General features: G+C 55.1%; 2 protein-coding genes across 9 annotated transcripts in view; both read right to left on the reverse strand.

Moving 5' to 3' along the window:
* Positions 1-3625: 3625 nt before the first annotated feature.
* On the reverse strand, positions 3626-6421 carry KCNJ11 (potassium inwardly rectifying channel subfamily J member 11). Its single transcript, XM_006209321.4, has one exon. It carries the CDS (start codon positions 5831-5833, stop codon positions 4655-4657), a length of 1179 nt encoding a protein of 392 aa, XP_006209383.1. The 5' UTR covers positions 5834-6421; the 3' UTR covers positions 3626-4654.
* A 3635-nt stretch (positions 6422-10056) lies between these two features.
* Positions 10057-17770, reverse strand: part of ABCC8 (ATP binding cassette subfamily C member 8) — a 72942-nt gene continuing 65228 nt past the window's right edge. For 5 of the 8 annotated variants that reach the window (XM_072969625.1, XM_072969624.1, XM_072969629.1 and 2 more), the window contains 10 exons: positions 15408-15510; positions 14775-14888; positions 14347-14467; positions 14093-14223; positions 13034-13112; positions 12719-12827; positions 12234-12337; positions 11299-11432; positions 10818-10880; positions 10066-10286 (listed from right to left, as the gene is read on the reverse strand). In XM_072969625.1, coding sequence (XP_072825726.1) covers positions 10149-10286; positions 10818-10880; positions 11299-11432; positions 12234-12337; positions 12719-12827; positions 13034-13112; positions 14093-14223; positions 14347-14467; positions 14775-14888; positions 15408-15510 — 1096 coding nt within the window. In that variant the 3' untranslated portion in view covers positions 10066-10148. Of the gene's footprint in view, positions 10287-10817; positions 10913-11298; positions 11433-12233; positions 12338-12718; positions 12828-13033; positions 13113-14092; positions 14224-14346; positions 14468-14774; positions 14889-15407; positions 15511-17770 lie in introns of all 8 variants that reach the window. The other 3 variants (XM_072969623.1, XM_031681124.2, XM_072969626.1) reach the window with 2 other exon arrangements.

Consider the following 17770-nt stretch of genomic DNA (forward strand, 5'->3'; position numbering starts at 1 on the left):
GGCAGGGCTACATAATAAACTGTGTAGTTGCATATGCACTTTGTTTCACTGCTCCATTCATTGGCATCAGTGCCTGGAAGGACCTAAGGGTGGGCGAAAGACAGAAGTTCACACTCCTGTATGCAAGTTGGCCAGTCTAGGTGGCCTGCCTTTCACATCACTCCAGAGTTGGGCCTGCCCCAAATGGAAAAAGAGTAGGGTGTAGGTAATGCTTGCTTCTCTTTCCATGAAAATATACAATGCCCCAAGCAGGTGGACCTGGCAGAGAGGATACCAGTAATCTAGATTCTAGTGCAGCAGACCCACTCTCTGGAACCCAGTTCTGACTTTAATCCCATTGTTCGGCCTTTCCCCAACTCTTTACAAGTTGAAACGGATCTGTTGTTCTTCAGGCCTGCCCCAGTCAGGGGTCAGCAGCATGCATGTCTTCTTTCCCAAAGTCTTGGTACAATAAAAGGTCTGACACTGGACCTGCGGAGACCTCAGAGGTGAGCACAGAAGTATGAGGGGAGCCAGGGCTGCTCTGCTCCTTGCAGCGAGCTCCCCAGGAAAGTTCTCCCTAAGGAAAGATGTTACAGAGGAACTCGAGAGCAGAACAAAGCTGGGAGGATGCTTACCTGAGAAGAGTGAGTTCTGTAGGAGCTGGGTGAGTCTTCCCCAGCAGAAAGGCCAGAGGGTCATCTTCGTGGGCCACGTGTGGGCTACGTGGTGACTGGCTTGAGATGCCAAATCCATGGGCATTACTAGGCCTGAGCAGGTTTCCGGTGTGGCTAATGCGCTGGTTTTTCCAGACTGGCAATTCCGTTTCACTACCGGAAGAGGGTGGCTTGGCTTCCCTCCCCTGTTGAGCTCAGGACTGAGGCCCAGGATGAATGTCACACCACCTGATGTGAGTTGGGGACAGACAGGAGTGGCAGATGTGCCCCATCAGTCTACACTACTACCTCACTGGCATGGGGGCAGTAGCCTGGAAGGTAAGGACACCAGTCCTCTTGCAAGAAGGCAGAAGATGGAGGGTTCATCATACACATGGTGAGGTCCCTCTGGCTACCTTGGTGTTTTTGACATGATCCATGCCGTCACTTACCATAGCTGAGCGTGCCGTCAGTCTCAAATCTGGTACCTTCCTGAGTTACACTTTCCTCTTGTTCTTGGTCTGGAGACATCTGTCCCCCAGTGGTGTATTTGACACTTGAGAGCAAGGTGGCACTCCTAGTAAAAGGTGACACTCAGGTCACTGGGGCCGTGCAGCAGTGGGTAAGGAGCAGGGCTTTGGCAGGAAACAGACTTGGGTCCAAATCTTGGGCTGGTCACTTACTAGCCGTGAGATCTTGGTGAGTTAACACTACTTCTAATCCCATTTCCTCATCTGTAAGCTCAGAGAACAGTGCCTCCCTCAGCACTGGACCACAGTGACATGGGATACACCCTTCTCCTTGGAGGGGCCTGGAGGAGACCAGTTCTGTGTACAGGGTGTGGGCAAGCTTGGACTGCTCTGTCTGTTCTCATGTGATGCCCAATGCTGTCCTGTTTTTGTTAGAAACAGAATTCTCACAGCAGTTTCTGCTGGGCTGAGCAGAGCTCAGAGGAGCTCCCTTGTGCTGTTTAGGCCAGTGCCTTAAAGAGTGGGTGCCTCAAGTCGGAGGGAGCACTGTCAGTGGGCAAGAACGTCAAGGGGGGGTCTCAGAAGGTCTGATACAGCCGCTCCCTCCATGCCTGGAAATTTTCAGCTCCTCCCCGAGCTAAGCCTTAAGGCTGGGCTCTCTCTCAGAGTTGAAAGCATAGGACCAGTAGCCCTGATTTTCTGGGACCAAGTAGGTATTGTCTGTGGACAGCAGGTGGCGCTGGGACCTCAGTTCTGCTGGTTCACAGTCACCAGTGTGTAAGGTACATGTGTGGGTGAAGGAAGGTTACTCTGGATGGGGCCCGGAGGATGGTGCTGCCAGAGGCTCCTCATTAGCGAAGCCCCTGCCCCTGGCTTTAAAGACATCCAAGCTGAGACCCAAGAGCCAAGCATTGTCCCTAGAACTCTGGGATGACTGAGTAGCTTCTTGTCCCTTCTTCCTCTAAACCAGAAACAGGCTAGCTCAGCAAGGAAGGGAATCAATGTTGGGAGACTGTGAGTGCAAGGAAGGAGCATCTTAGAGCCTGGGCCAGCAGCTTCTGGCCCTTCAGTCCTGCCGCTGGAGTAGCCTGGGACAAACTCTCACTGATCCAACCAAAGCCCTCAAACTGCAGCAATGACCCTGGCTTGTTGTCCTGTACACTGTCCATCACTTATTCATTCATTCATTCATTCATTCACTTGACAGTTACTCAGTGCCAGTCACAGTACTGAATTAGGCACAGTCCCTGGCGTCAAGGAGCCATGGACTTGAGGAAGGGAGACAGAAACTTCAACACAGGCAAAAGGAGAATGCCCACATGTACAGAGGTAGGGAGGGGACCGTCACTTTCCAGAGGAATCAGGGAAGGCTTCACAGAGGCATCATCTGACCTGGATTTTTATGGATTTCAACAGGAAGCAATGGGCAGTCCAGGCAAAGGGAATAACGTAAGCAGAAGCTCAGAGGTAGGAAGGTCAATGTTGTATGCAAGGAGGGGCTACTGAGGCTGCCAGAGGAGAGGGTGGTTGCACAGGGTCTCGGCCAGAGAACAGGGAGCTGTAAGGCTGGAAAGCAGGCCAATCCTGAAATCATGGGCCTAGCCTTGAGCAGAAGTTGATGGGGAACAACCAGAGGCACTTGACATGGGAGGGAATGATGTCTTTTAATAAGACCACTCTGGTAGCTGCATGGCAGAAGGACTGCAGGTGAGATGGAGACAAAAAGCACAGGTAACGGGAAATTACATGTCTCCTGTCATCAAGGTCTGAGCTGGGAGGGGGTCTTGTGTAGAAAGGAAGACCAGGCAGAGAAATTCATCACCAGGGGACATATAATAGCACCTTCTCTCTGAACATTCGCTTGCTCAGTTGTCTCATCATGTGGCTGATTCAACAGCAGTCACAAGAGTTAACATTTATTGAGCACTTATTTAGAATGAGGCACTTAAGCATTTGACATATGCTTTTCACTTACTCCCACAACAGTTCTGTGAGGTAGGTACTATTAGTATCCCCACTTTATAGATGAGGCAACTGAGGCACAGAAAGGTTAAGTTATGTGACCAAGGTCTTAGAACTAGAGCCAGGATAGGAACTCAGACAGTTGTTTTGAGAGCTTATGCTCCATTCACCACACTAATGCACATGACATCCGCACCTCTCTCCCTGAGCTCCCTTGCCTTCCAGCAGATCCCTGGGAGTGGAGCCGGACCCAGGGCTATAAGTCTGGTGGGTGCCCAGGACAGATAGTCAGACAGGCTGGCAGGGCTGGGCTACCTGAGGCAGAAAGGAAAAGTCTCTCTGAATAAGGGGAAGAGGACCAGACCCAGGTCCCTTTCCTGGTCTCCCAGGAATATGGAACCTCTGGAATGTGGGCTGGTAGCTGCCAGCCCCTGCCCTCCCTGCCCACCAACAAGAACCGTTCAGAGTTGAGATCATGAAGGGAGAAGCTTTATTGACAATGGAGAAGACAATATTCTGGGCAAGTACACACAGCACTGCTCCAAGAGTCCAGCTTGGGGTCAGGCCCGTCAGGACCAAGGGCTTCTTCGCCTTGGGGACCTCGCCCACCCCCACCATCCTGAGCTTTCCAGCATCTCCTTTTCTAGCAACCCAAAGACCTTCCATGGCTTCTGGACCAAGCGAGTGGCAGCCACTGGTGGGGAGCCAGGACCAGAGTATGGTCTGAGGCCTGTCAAGTGTGGTGGACACAGACCCCTGGCCTCTCCTCAGCCTCTTTCAGCTTGGCACTCCAGGGTCTGCCCCAGCAACTCCTGCTCCCCAGGGCAGGGGACAGAACGGGAGCAGCAGATGCAGCCCAGGGAGCCCCCCAGTGAAGAAGCCTTAGGGTGAGGGGCACAGGGGCCCATCTCCCCTTCCCTGTGCCTGAGCAGAGCTCAGCAAGCTGAACCTTCTGGTGACATGTCCTTCCTGCTTGAGCCTGCCGGGTGGAGGGGAGCCCCGTCAGCCCCAGCCTGCCCATGTAGGCTCCACACCTCCAACCCGCCGGCTGGACTGTGCTCCCTCACTGACTGCCCTCCCCAACAGGCTGGGCCCACCCTTTCATCCATCGCTTTTTTCAGGGACCAGGTAGGGGCTGCAGCCTGACCACAGGCATCTCTTGGGGCCACAGACATAGAACAGCAGTCTTCCAATCTGGGGACTCTTCTCCCCCACCCACCTTCCCAGCTTGCAGCCAGTTGGTTGTGGGGGCCCAGGACTAGATGGAGACCCAGCTTTAGGACCTGATACTTCCCACAGCTCCTCCAGCCTGGGGCAGCAGGAGGGAGATGAGCCAGTCCTGAGTTGGGGCTGGGAGGAGCAGGGACAAAAATAACCCAGTACAGGCTCCCGCTGAGGCCAGAAATAGCGTAGTGACAAGTGCCTTGTAACACCCTGGGCGAGCAGCAGGCAGGAAGGCAGAGCTGAGGAGGGCCTAGCATCACACCAGGTCCGGGCCTGGCCAAGAGGTCCACACCACATCTACTCTACATACCATGCCACACTGCCCCACACACACATGCGGAGGAGGGCCCAAGGGAGCAGGGCTCAAGACAGGGAATCTGGAGAGATGCTGAACTTGGGCTTGGCCTTGGCCACAGCCATGCTGCGCTTGCGCAGGGGCCCACGGGCAAGGGTCAGGACATCCAGCAGGCTTGGGTCCTCATCAAGTTGGCGGGCTGTGCAGAGCGGCGTGGGCACTTTGATGGTGTTGCCAAACTTGGAGTAATCCACGGAGTAGCGGCCATCCTCCTCGGTCACGATGGGTACAAATCGCTGGCCCCACAGGATCTCATCGGCCAGGTACGAGGTGCGTGCCTGGGTGGTGATGCCCGTGGTTTCCACCACGCCTTCCAGGATGACAATGATCTCAAGGTCCTGATGGTGGTGCAGGTCACAGGGCGCCAGGTCATAGAGCGGGCTGTTGGCATCAATGACGTGGTAAATGATGAGGGGTGCCACCAGGAAGATACTATTGCCACCCACACCGTTCTCCATGGGGATGTCCACCTGGTGGAGGGGTACCACCTCGCCCTCAGGGCTGGTGGTCTTGCGCACCACCTGCATGTGGATGGTGGCGCTGATGATCATGCTCTTGCGGAGGTCGCCCACACGCAGCATGAAACAGAGGCGGCCATGGCGCAGGGCAATGACTGCATGCTTGCTGAAGATGAGGGTCTCGGCCCGCCGGTGGGCCTGGGCAGTCTTCATGAAGATGCAGCCCAGCATGATGGCGTTGATCATGAGCCCCACGATGTTCTGCACAATGAGGATCAGGATGGCCAGAGGGCACTCCTCTGTCACCATGCGCCCGCCGAAACCAATGGTCACCTGGACCTCAATGGAGAAAAGGAAAGCAGATGAAAAGGAGTGGATGCTGGTGACACAGGGCACAGTGGCACCGTCGCCAGGGGCCTCGCTAGGGGCCAGGTCACCATGGGAGAAGGCAATGAGCCACCAGACCATGGCAAAGAGCAGCCAGCTGCACAGGAAGGACATGGTGAAGATGAGCAGCGTGTATGGCCACTTGAGGTCCACCAGGGTGGTAAACACGTCCTGCAGAAAGCGGCCCTGCTCCCGGATGTTCTTGTGGGCCACGTTGCAGTTGCCGTTCTTGGACACGAAGCGGGCCTTCCGCTCACGTGCATGGTACCGGGGTTCTGCAGGGTCTTCTGCTAGCCTTGTCAGCACATACTCCTCAGGGATGATGCCCTTGCGGGACAGCATGGCTCCAGCAACCACCAGGGAGAGGCTTCCCCCATGGGGGGAACCCCCTGACCAAGCTTAGGACCTACTGTGGGATTCCTTCCCTGGGACCAGCCTCAGGCTGCGCTGGCCTCACTTCTGAGACGCCTCCCCAACCAGCCTCATCCCCACATCCACCTGGCCCCTGCTTCACTTCTTTATACCAGCCTCACACCTCAACCCACCTGCCCACTGCCTAGTGAACCCCCCACTCTGCCTGTTCCTCACTTGGCATTAGATTCCAGTTCAACTCTCCTCCACCCTCTGACCACCCCTGGACATCTCCCTAGGACCCCTTCTCCACTCCCAGCCTTCCTTCTCAACCCACCTCTCCCACCTGGGAACGTCACACCTCCGGGTCTTACCAACTGACCAGACCTCACACAACCCACACTGTGTCTCTCATCTCACCCATTTCTGCCCCAGGCTCCCCTCCAAGCTCCAGTTTCATACCGTCTCACCTCCAGGAATGCTCCCTCTTTCCTACCCAACCCCCTGTAAAGCTCTCGCCGCTCTTCGAAACCCCCTCCAGCTCTCGTCCTCTCTTGTCTCCTTGGGATCCTGCGCCCTCCAGAGTCACCACCCTACCCAGCTCCACTCCAGATCCCCTCGCCCCCAGCGCGCCCTGGCGGGGCTCACTCGGCGTCCCGGCCTCCCGGCTCCCCGCCGCCGCAAGCACGCCGGCGCCGCGCCCCAGCCGTCGCTCCGTCCCTGCCCCGCCCGCTTGTCGCCGCAGCACCTGCTCCTGCTCCTCAAGCCGCAGTCATCGCCTCCCCGCCCCCTCCTGCTGCCCGGGCACTGGCGGCGGGCCGTCCTCCTGTCCGTCTGTCCGTCAGTTGGCCCGCGGATACCGACCTGTGCTAGGTGGGGTGGAAGATTGAGGGCACTGGGCTCCTGAGGCGTGGAGTAGGGGCCAGGGGCCGCCAGGGGGAGCCCGATCTATTCCTGGGCTGGAGGGCGGGCGGGCACAGGCGCAAGTCCCGCCCCTCGCCATTCACCTCTCCGCCGTCTTCTTCCTCCCGGCTCACAGTTTGGCCTTGGGAATTTGCCCAATCAGATGGACCGAAAGGTTTCTCCAGCCCACAGGCTATGAAATTAGGGCGGAACGGGGCCGGGGGTGGGACGTGAAGGGAGTCGTCACCCGCCTTCTTAGTCTTGGAACCGGTACCCTCATCGCCCTGGCTCCCCTCCCCCAATTTTCCCATCCTCAATTGGGTCAATATCAACCTCCCAGCACTGGACTTTGCGGGGTCCCAAGGAAAGGAGGCACCGAGAGGCTGTGTCAGCGATCTGGTGACTGGGGGAGATGGCACGAGGACTTCTCAACTGATCGCTTCTTCTCTTTGGAGATGCTTTTAATCTTTTCTGGGTCACGGATCCTTTGAGAATCTGATGCAAGCCGTGATCTCCCCAGAAAATAAATGCATCTTAGTAGGTGTAGAAACATAGTTTAACACCCACTGCAGGGGATGCTGGATGCTGCAGTCCAGAAACCTGGGTGGTTGCACCTTCTCAATCATGACCCCATACCCAAACCCACCCCTGCATTTTAAAGAGGGTTTGAGCTGGCCCTTGTTTTACAGTTCCTTCACCCACAGCCTCATTTCTTCTATCATAGATAATGGAAAGCACCTGGGTCTGTCTGAGGGGCTGTTTTAGGGCTGGTTTGTGCACTGGGGGTCCCAAGCCCTTAGCCTGAACATGAGTGGTGTTTCTATCACAGGCATCCCATCCCTGTGGCTTGGGATCAAGGTCTGCCCCCCAATTCTCAGGTGGGAGAGAAAGCCTGCAGTAATGGCCCCACTCCCTCTCTTTGGCTGAAGTCCTTATGGAGAAACCCCAGACCCATGTGTGTTCATTTGTCGGCGTGAGGGCTTAAAGTAGGGGCTGGAAAGATAGGGACAGTGGGAGTGTGGACCACAGTGGGACAGAATGTAGTTTTCATATTGAGTTTTCCTCTTTTTCTCCGATACCCACCTTCAGGCAAAGTGAACACTACTACTCATGATAAAAATGATCTTGGGCTATATTACCAGAGGTGCAGTGCTTAGCATGGGAAGGGGGAAAACAGGATGAGCAGAGTGGGGAGCTCAAGGAGACAGAGTTACACAGGAAACTTCTGAAACAACAGCAACTGTTCAGCCATCAGAAAAAGAACATTGGAGAGCCTTCCCAGGGAATTTGGGTACTACTGCAGAAATCCTGGGGTTCAAGGCAGATGGACAAATTAGTTTGTGTTGCCCAAAGTATAGAACCGGTATAGACACTGAATAGAACAGAGGCAGGCTTTGATTTCATATATTAAAGAGTCAGTTCTAGTAACCAGAAATGACCCAGGTGTGTAGGGTATCCAAGTCAAGGTTGGCCAACCACCAGGCGTGCTATAGGGAGGTTTGGTCTGGTATGGCCTTGGTGTGGGCAGTGCCCTGCCCCTGCTACTTCCATTCTCCCTCCCCAGGCTCTGCTCCTGGGAGACCCAACAGTGGAGGGAGCTGCTGGGCCCCCAGAGGCATCTCAAGAGCTAGAAAAGCCAGGATCTGCCCCAGTGTGGCCCTGAGGCCTCAGGTGTTCTCAACTCTGCCCTTTCCAGGAGGATGAGCCCCACTCCCAAAGGGCTCAGCCTCCTGCTCTACTCCATCCTGTACCTCCTCATACTCATCTCCCTCAAACACTGCACTTGTCAAGTTCTTTCTAACTCAAAAATCTTTTCCACTTCCCTTTTGTGCATAGGCTCGTCCCAGACTCCTTGTCTTGGCATTCAAGGCTCTCCTTCCCCTTGGGCCCTTTCCTCTAACTCTCTGCTTATCTAATTCCCATCCTTCCCACACTCAACTCAAATCCTGCCTCTCCCAGGCAGCCTGCCAGTCCTCACAGAGAACCCCCTTCCTGAGCTCCTCTGCTCCTGGAACAGACAGAAGGGTCTTTGCTGGGCCCCTTCCAATGACTGATGGGTTTTCCTTACATTGGGAACAAGAGGGCACAGGCCCAAGACTCCTGGGTCTACACCCCAGAAGCTGGTGCAGCCAATACTGAAGGCAACATGTAAACAATAATGAAATGATATGTAAATGATCACCCATCATTTCTTGGCTGAGAAGAGAGCAGGTGTGCACTCCTGTTTTCTGATGCACATAGGAGTCTGAGGACAGCGGTTATCATAGTTTCCACAGTGTCTGGGCCCCAGCATCTCCCAGTCACTACCTGGCTGACTTGTGGTATATGTACTGTGCTTTCCCTCTGAACAGCCACCCTGAATGCCCCTATATGTGAGATGGAGACGGGGACATGTGATTCAGGCTTTGCCAGTGTATTCCAGCCCTTTGACCACAGTGACTGAGGGTGAGGATGTGACCCAAGTTGGTCCATTGAGATTTGCTCCCAAGATTTTTGCTGGAACTACTGGGGAAGAGCATCTCTTTTTCAGAGGCATAGGATGTAAGCTGGACGTGCTAGTGGCCAACTGTCATGGGGGATGGAGAGGAAGATGGAATCCAAACACCTGGATCCAGCACCTCCTGGAAGTAGTACACCTCATGGCCTTCTCAGTCACAGGACAACAAATTCCAGTTTTTATTTGTCACTTTGAGTTGGGTTCCTGTCATTTGTAATGGAAATAGCGCTAATCCAGGGTACTCGGGGGCCCACAATTTTAACCCAAGTATTCAATCTGATGAGATAATCACAAAAAATGCTATAACCTTGTTAAGGACTGACTTGCTTCCCCTGCCAAATTCATATGTTGGAGCCCCTGCCCCCCAGTGTGACTATACAGTGGAGACAGGGCCAGTGAAGGCGTAATTAGGTTAAATGAGATCATAGTAGTGCAGCCTCATCTAATATGACTGGTACCCTAATAAGGAGAGACTAGGGACGTGCACGCAGAAGAAATGCCATGTGAGGACGCAGAGAGAAGATGGCTGTCTGGAACCAAGGAGAGAGGCCTCAGGAGAAACCAAACCTGCCACACTTTGGTCTTGGACTTCCAGCCTCCAGAATCATCAGAAAAAAAAATTCTGCTTGTTAAGCCACCCAGTCTGCGGTATTTTGTTGTGGGAGACTAATACAACCCTGCAGACTTAGACAGCCCTCGTTTCAAGATGAGGAGACACACTTTTGCCCACACTCACACAGCTTCCTGGGGTCTGCTGCTTCCACAGGACCCACTGTCTGCCCACGTCCCTGCCCCCCAGACCCATGGCCTCCGGTAGGAAATAATCAATCTCTTTATTTACAAGTGATTTACAGTTAGAAAGTCCAGGTGGCAGGTGGGGCAGGGTGGGGCACTTGGGCGGGCAGGTCACTTGTCTGCATGGACAAAAGAGGCGAAGACACTATCTTTCCGGCTGAGCAGCTTCTCTGGCTTGTCGAACTCAAGGATGGCGCCGCGCTTGAGGACAATCACCAGGTCTGCACTCAGGATGGTGTGCACGCGGTGCTGGGCAGGGCAGGGAGGGGCTGTCAGGGTGGTGGGGGAAGGGCGGGGGCAGCTGAGGGCATCCCTCCTGCAGCCTGTGGCCAGAACGCCCTATCTGTGGTGGCTGCCTTTTCCCCTGTGGCTGTGACTTCAGCCTTCCCTCTGCTAATGCCACTCTCTACCTCACCACGTCTCAGCTCTGCCCCCACCTCCAGGCTTCAAGATGAGGAGATCCTCCAACACCCCCTATCTCCCATTTCCTATGGAGAAGTAACTCTAGCCTCGTCCATAGGGCCTTTGGGACAGGGTGGACCTTGGAACGCGGAGAAAGAGGAGAGGTCTGAGGGACGTGCAGGTGCAAACCCTCCTACACCCCAAATCCTGCAATGTAGGCTCCCTGCAAGCCCACCAGACTCCTTGCCCTGCACTGCCCCAGGGCTTTCTCTTAATTATCAGGTGTAGGTGAGCCAAGAGGCTGCCCACTGATGACAGCCCCAGGAGGCCAGCCCTCTCTCTGGGTGTCCCCCCGCACCCCACCAGTGGGCCCCTTACCGCGATGGTGACCACAGTGCGGTCTGCGAAGGCTGTCATCACCACCTTCTGGAGGATGTTTTCCTGCCAGGTGGGAGCAGTAGCTGTTGGCTCATCTGCCCAGAGGATGGGGTTTGGTCTGGCTTCGGGGATGTGGGGCCCAGGTTTGTGGCCCAGCTCTCATCTGACCCCAACCCTAGCCCCACCACCTCCCTCTGGCCCTAGTCCCCACAGGACCGACCAGGTTCCCAGCGTTCAGGGTATGCTGTGTTGTGGGAATGGTTGTGAAGTGTGTGGGTCCATTGTGTATATATGTGTTACGAACATGCCCTAAGACTAGCTGGATTGAGGGTCCCCCAGCCTTTCACCTTATTTTCACTCCAAATGACCCTTGATGTTAAAGGTGACTTGAGTTTCAGGACCGCTTTGTGCAAACTTCATCCTAACAGCCCCTGAAAACCCTCTCCAAAACCCCCACCCTATGGGTAAGCCCAGTACCGACCGTGGCCATGTCGATGGAAGCCGTGGCTTCGTCCATAATGAAGATGCTGGTCTTCCTCACAAAGGCCCGGGCCAGGCAGAACAGCTGCCTCTGGCCCTGGCTGAAGTTCTCCCCTCCTTCTGTGATGATGGCATCTGTAAACAGCCCCAGGGAGGCAGAGCAGGCCTGAATTAACCCTGTGTCGTGAGTTTAGTGGATGGAGTGGCTTGTGGGTGTCAGGAAATGTGTGTACTGGGGCAAATATGTAGGTGTGTGCTGTGGGTACAGGTGTGCACAAGGTTGCTGCACCTTATACAACAACAGGGGCCATCTGCAGGAGTTACAAAGAAAAGAGCGCCCCCTGGAGCTATGCGCCGCTGTGGCCCAGGGCAGTTCTAGGAGGAGCATGAGAATGGAGTGTCTACGTTCTGGATGTGCGTGGGCCCTTGAGGGGGTGATTTTCTGAAGCCAAGGCTTGGCTGGCCCCCACCACCCCAGCGGCTACAGCAGATACTACAAAGCTCTGCTGACTGCTGGGGTGGGGGCAAAGTCTTCCCAGTGGCCTTGATGAGTGACCCGGGCTTGTGATTTCCCCTTCAGCCCTCTCCTTCCTCAGGGCAGAACTGAGCAGGCAGGAGGATGGGGAGGGCAGGGCTGAATATATCATCATGGTATCTGGGACTTGCAAGCTCTATCTCACGTTGACCCTTACTGTTCCCACTGTGCCCTGCAGGAGGGGCCAGATCCTGAACTGATGGGTTGTGTGATCTGGGACAAGTCACTTGACTTCTCTGAGCTCCTGTATGGTGAAAAGTAGAACTTAATGGTCCCTGAGGTCCTACCGGATCCTAGACTCTAAACTCTGGGCAAAGCCAAGACACAGGTGTGAGTTTTCCCTCCCTGGCCCTCACAGGCGCCCTTTAGTGCCCGAACAGTGTTCAGCCAGGAGTAGTTACCGAGGCCTCCCGGCAGCGCCTTCACCACCAGCTTCAGCTGGGCTATCTCCAGGGCCTCCCACAGCGTGCTGTCCGAGCACTTCTTCTCTGGGTCCAGGTTAAATCTGGAGGGTGACACAGAAAGCCCCTTTAGGGAGGGGAGCAGGAAGAGACGACCAGAGGCCAAGGCTGGTGAAGGGAGCAGTGAGTGGGGAATGACTGACTTGGGGTCCTGGCAGGAAGGGGGCAGCAAGGTGCTGGAATGGGTGGAGGGAAGCATTCTAGGCCTGAGGGTTGGGGGAAGCGTACCAGCGTCTGCTAAGGCCCCATGGGAAAGAGAAAGGCATGAGGGGAAGCTCTAAAGAAGCAGCGCCCGTCCTTACTGCCAGAGCTGGAGCAGGGCTGCTTGCCCAGGGAGGCTCCTGACCTCGCCCACCCCATCCTCTCTGTGTCCCAGATCTGGAGGATCCGGGCTGGGGTGGGCCTCGCGGGGTGCTGGGGCTCACCGGATGGTGCCGCTGAAGAGGACGGGGTCCTGCAGGATGATGGAGAGGCGCGAGCGCAGGGTATGCAGTGGCAGTTTGGCGATGTCGATGCCATCGATGATGATGCGCCCTGCATACGGACAGTGTCACAGGTGGGGCACCAAGGAACGAGGAGATGGTGGTGCTGGGGACAGGGTCCGCATGGGACATGGGTCCTCATGATGATGCAGGGGAAGGCAGCGATTGCTGGGTTTCCTGAGATGTCTGATCATACCCAGGCCTAAGGTCCCATCTGGTGGCTGTGGGTACATGAGGGGTACCCGTCCTACAACTTACCTTCGAACATGTCTACCATGCGGAAGAAGGCGAGAGAGAAGGAGGACTTCCCACTGCCTGTGCGGCCACAGATCCCAATCTGGAAAGAGAGGGGCAGGCACGCTGTGGGGACCTGGGGTGGCCAGGAGCCTCTAATGCTGGCTCTGGGCTGTATAGGCATGGGAGGTCCCAGCAGCACTTCTTGGCCTGGCTTTCTGAGCAGCTTCTCTTTAGCCAGGGCTGGGCCTGGGGTTTGGGTTTGTTTCTGGTAGTGAGTCCAGATGGGGCTCCCACTTGCTTGGCTGGGTGTGGGCGTGGCTGTGCCTGGCACACATCTGTAGGGGAGCTGAGGTATTGGTGTCTGTTGCTTGGGTGCGGCAAGAGGGCATGGGGGTGGCTGGGTGTGGTGTGCAGGGATGTATCTGTGTGTCCCACCTTCAACTGAAGTCATCTCTGACCCCATTGCTTCCTGGCCCATGGGTACCAACAGAAATGACAATAAGGGACCGATACAGAAACAGAGATACTGACATAGAAGGATAAGAAAGCAGGGACAGATGGGAGGAGCCAGAGGCAGGGACAGAGGTACATCTAAAGGTCAGAAATAGTGAGACAGCCAGCCACAGACAATGGCAAAGTAAGAGACAGAGACAGAGAGCCGGGAGAGGGGCAGTGTCAGAGCAGAGGGGCAGTGAGGAGGGAATCACAGTTGGATGGGAGTGCCAGATAGGGGCTCCCTTCCCAGGACAAAGCAGCCTCACCCTCTTCCCCGAGGTCCCTGCTCTGAAGCTCAGGGGCCAGTGTCCTGGCAGAGCCTCCAACCATTTGCAGGGGGGGGACCTGACCAAGCTCCTCTAAGCCAGGGGAGTCTAGGGTGTCTGTCTCCTTGGTGGGTGAGTGAAGGCAGCAGGAGGAGAAGGGGAGAGGGAAGGAGGGAGGGAGAGGAGGGCTGAGCTTCTTATTGTGAGAGGCCCCAGGCTGGGAGACTGGGGCGTCTGAATGCGCACAAGGCCTGGAGGGCCAGAGGGCCACGAGGTGACTGTGAGGCTGTCGAGCCCTATGCCCTCCCCACCCCTTTACCTTCTGTCCGGGGGAGATGAGGGCGTTGACATGCTTCAGCACTGGCTTCAGGGAGCTGTCGTAGCGCACACTCAGATTCTGGATCTGGATTTTCCCTTGGTCTGGCCAGTTCTTTGGGATCAGCGATGGTGCTAGGGGCCAGGCTGGGGGTCAGCCGCCAGGCATGGGCCACAGCTGGTATCCAGGGCTGCCACCCTACCCCTGGGCTCCTCGTGTCCCCCTCAACCCAAACACCCCCACCCTGGGCCCCTCACCCAGCAGCCCCTCGTAGCGCTCCGCCTCAGTTTTCAGGAGCCCATGGATGCGTTTTACGGCCCCCAGCTGGATCTCCATGTCCGCCAGGTTCCTCACCATCCAATTGAGGTAGTTGGAGACCTGTGAGGAGTAGCCAGCCAAAGTCAGTGATCACTCAGTCCTATCCCTGGCCACCGGGATGGCCCTTCTTACAGCTGAGGATGCCTTCTGCGCCCACTGCTGGCTGTTCAGCGGTTTAGGGGTTATGATGAATGCGGATCTTCACCCACCACCCTTCTGTAGCCCAGGCCCCAGGTGGAGGGGCAGGGACCTGCAGTAAGCCCTCCTGCCCGCCTGGTCCCTGGGGTAAGGCCTGGGGGTGTCTCCGTCGGGAAGGTGCCCTGGCATTCCTTCTGACCCTTGCCCTGGCCCTCCTGCTGCCACTCACCATTAGGGCGTAGGTGAGGCCCAGGCCCACCAGGCCGGCGGAGAGCTCCCTGTGCAGGGAGTTGGAGATGGAGGTCACAGCTGCGATGAGGACCACACACGCACCAATGTACTCCTGCAGAGGGAGGGGAGCTGGCCTAGGCCCTCAGGGGTTGAAGCCACAGTGTCCCCCACCCACCTCACTCCCTTCAGGGCAGAGAGCCGCTCAGTTGAGACTCAACTCCAGCCCCAAAACACGCGTCCACATCGTCAGACACACAGAAGGCCTGTAAAGGCTGAGGCCCTAGGAGATAAAGTGTACCCACAGCTTCTACCCCCTCCCACTCCCAGCCCCCAGCCCCAACACGCATGCCTCACCAGTCATCCCACACATGTCATACGACCCACTAGCACATAGCTCAGACTCACAAGCCCCCAGGCAGTAATACTGAGAAAAGGAAGCTCAGGTCAGACACAGGGAGGACCACCAGGGTTGGGAGAAGCAGGAGGGCTCCGCGCCCACCCCACGTGCACACAAAGGCTGGTATCCATCCTCTCTTCCCACCCTCTGGTCCCTGGCTGACACTTGCTCCGGCTCCACAGCCCTATCAGAAGCCCCTGTCCTGGGGCCCGGGGTAGGGGTGGGGGCACTTGCCATGCGGACTTCTAGCCACCTGTTGGCAGCCGTGAGGAAGAGGGAGGCGATGTTGTTGGAGTCAGTGTATTCAAGGAGCTTCTGCTGGAACCGGGCCTCATACCTGCAAGGAGGTTGAGGAAGGTGAGGGGGAATAATTTTGGTCCACGGAACCCCCCAGACTCTCCTTACCTGCAAGGGGGTGGGGGCACCTGGACATCAGCAGCCCCCAGACATACCACCTCTGTCACTTTATACCTGCCATTCCTCCCTGGAATGCCTTCTCAGCTCCTTTCTACTTTTTCAATCCTGTCAAGAGGGCCATCTCCTTCAAACTTGTTTTTTTTCCTTCAAACTCTTGTTTTCACCCCAAGAACTGTTCTTCTCTGCAGGGCTCCCCCGTTACAATAAAGGGTGCCTCTACTCACCGGTTGCTGAGGCAGGAAACCCAGGAATCATCTGGATTCACATCCAAGCCCTCAGAAAGTTCTCTTATTTCTACCTGCAAGATAGTTCTTGCCTCTGCCTGCCTCTCTCCAGCTTCCTGCCCAAGCAAACTCACCTGGACGATTGCATCGGCTTCCTTATAGGTCCAACTGCTACCTCCCTACAGACCACTCTCCACCCAGTAGCCAGCAGAATCTTTCTAAATCATAAATTACATCGTATCTCTCCCTGCTAAGACTGTGAATGGCTTTTAGGATAAAGAACCACCTGCTTGCCAGGAGCCTGTGTGAGCCAGATCCTGCCAACCCCACCAGACTCCTTCCATGCCACAAATTCCCTCGTTCACTGTGTGGCAGCCACAGAAATAACAAGAATGTAATTTAATTATTACTTTACTTGCCTTTATTCAGTATTGTGACAATACCAACTTTCTTCTCCCTGCCCCAGGGCCTTTGTACATGCTATTCCCTCTGCCTGGAAGGCTTTCTCCTCTGCTCTTTCCAAGGCTAACGCCTCTCAACCTTCAGGTTTTACCTTAAACGGTACGTCCTCAGAGTGGCTTTTCCTGGTCTGTTGTTCTCCATCTCTGCAGTCTGTTTCATAATCTCTGCTCATGTATTAATTTCTCTAACTTTATCGTCCACTTCCCTCACTAGACTGTTAACTTCATGAGGATGGAGACCATGTCTGTTTTGTTCACCAATGCACCCCAAGCACCTGGCACTGTCAATAACTATTTGTTGAGTGAATGAATAGAACCGTCCCTCTAAGGTAGAAGGGATCTCTCTGCACAGGGAACTCTGGAGGCTTTCTTGCCCTTGTGCCTTGTGCCCTTGACACATTCTCCCTTGTATTTCTTTGTATAAATCTGCCTCTTTTCTCTGACCAGCTTGGGCTCCTGGTATCACTCTCTTTGGCCACCCCCTTAGAACTGGCTGGCTTAGGCCAGGCCAAGAGGAAAGGGCAGGTATACTGGTTTAATGATGAACGGAAGAATGAATGAAAGCCATCTCAGCATGGTCTTAGGGAAACAACTGAGGTCGACTCAGAGGGACTCAAGATGGGTCTTGTTGGGCATTTGTTTTTCACTCCTGGAAAGTGTTTGTTCTGCTTTGATTATTTCTGGGTGGAGGGCCTGTGTCTGAACCACGTGTCTGAGGGGAGCAAAGTGAATCTCTGAGGTGTGAGAAGGTGTGACTGCCCAGCCACGGGCTGGATGTGTGTATGGGGGTGATGTGTCTGAGGGGAGTGTGAAGCCATATGTCTGAGGGTTTGATTGCATAAGTGGGTGTTGAAAGTGTGTATGTGAGAGTGCATGTGTGAGTGATGGAAGAGTCTGAGGGGTGTGTGACTGGCCTGAGGGGTGGGTGAGCAGGAGGGTGTGTGTGAAATGGGTGCTTCTGTGATGGGTGTGTGGCGGTGTGAGGAATGTGGAAAGAGGCCCAGGTTTGGGGCCACAAAGATGCAAGCTGAAGTCTGAGTATTATCAGGACCAAGACTCAGTTTTCTCATCAGTAAAATGGGATTAGTAATAGTTCCTACATGGACTGAAACAACTATTTAGTGTCAGGCACTCTTGAAACCTTTTTGGGGAAAAAGCAGGGCCTCCAGATAAAAAGAGAAGGGGAGACAGGGCTGGATTCCTAGCCTAGCACCAGCTTTTACTGTCTGTATAACCTCGGGTTGGTACTCAGCCTCATTGTAGAACGTGGCTTCTCCTACCCATGTCATGAGGCTCTGGTAAGGATTAAACACAAGAATCTTCATTTAAGAGTATGAAAACGAATATGTGTGTGTGTGTGTGTGTGTGTGTGTGTGTAACCAGGACATTATGCTATACACTAGAAATTGACACATTTTAACTGACTTTACTTCAATTTAAAAAAATTTGCATTCATCACTGAGCACAGTGCCTGGCACATGGGAAGTGTACAACC

Source organism: Vicugna pacos, chromosome 10 (genome assembly GCF_048564905.1).
Source record: "Vicugna pacos chromosome 10, VicPac4, whole genome shotgun sequence".
Taxonomy (NCBI): Eukaryota; Metazoa; Chordata; class Mammalia; order Artiodactyla; family Camelidae; genus Vicugna; species Vicugna pacos.

What these genes read in the sequence shown, in the direction of transcription:
- KCNJ11 (XM_006209321.4), bottom strand. Translation starts at nt 5,833, where the DNA reads ATGCTGTCCCGCAAGGGCATCATCCCTGAGGAGTATGTGCTGACAAGG.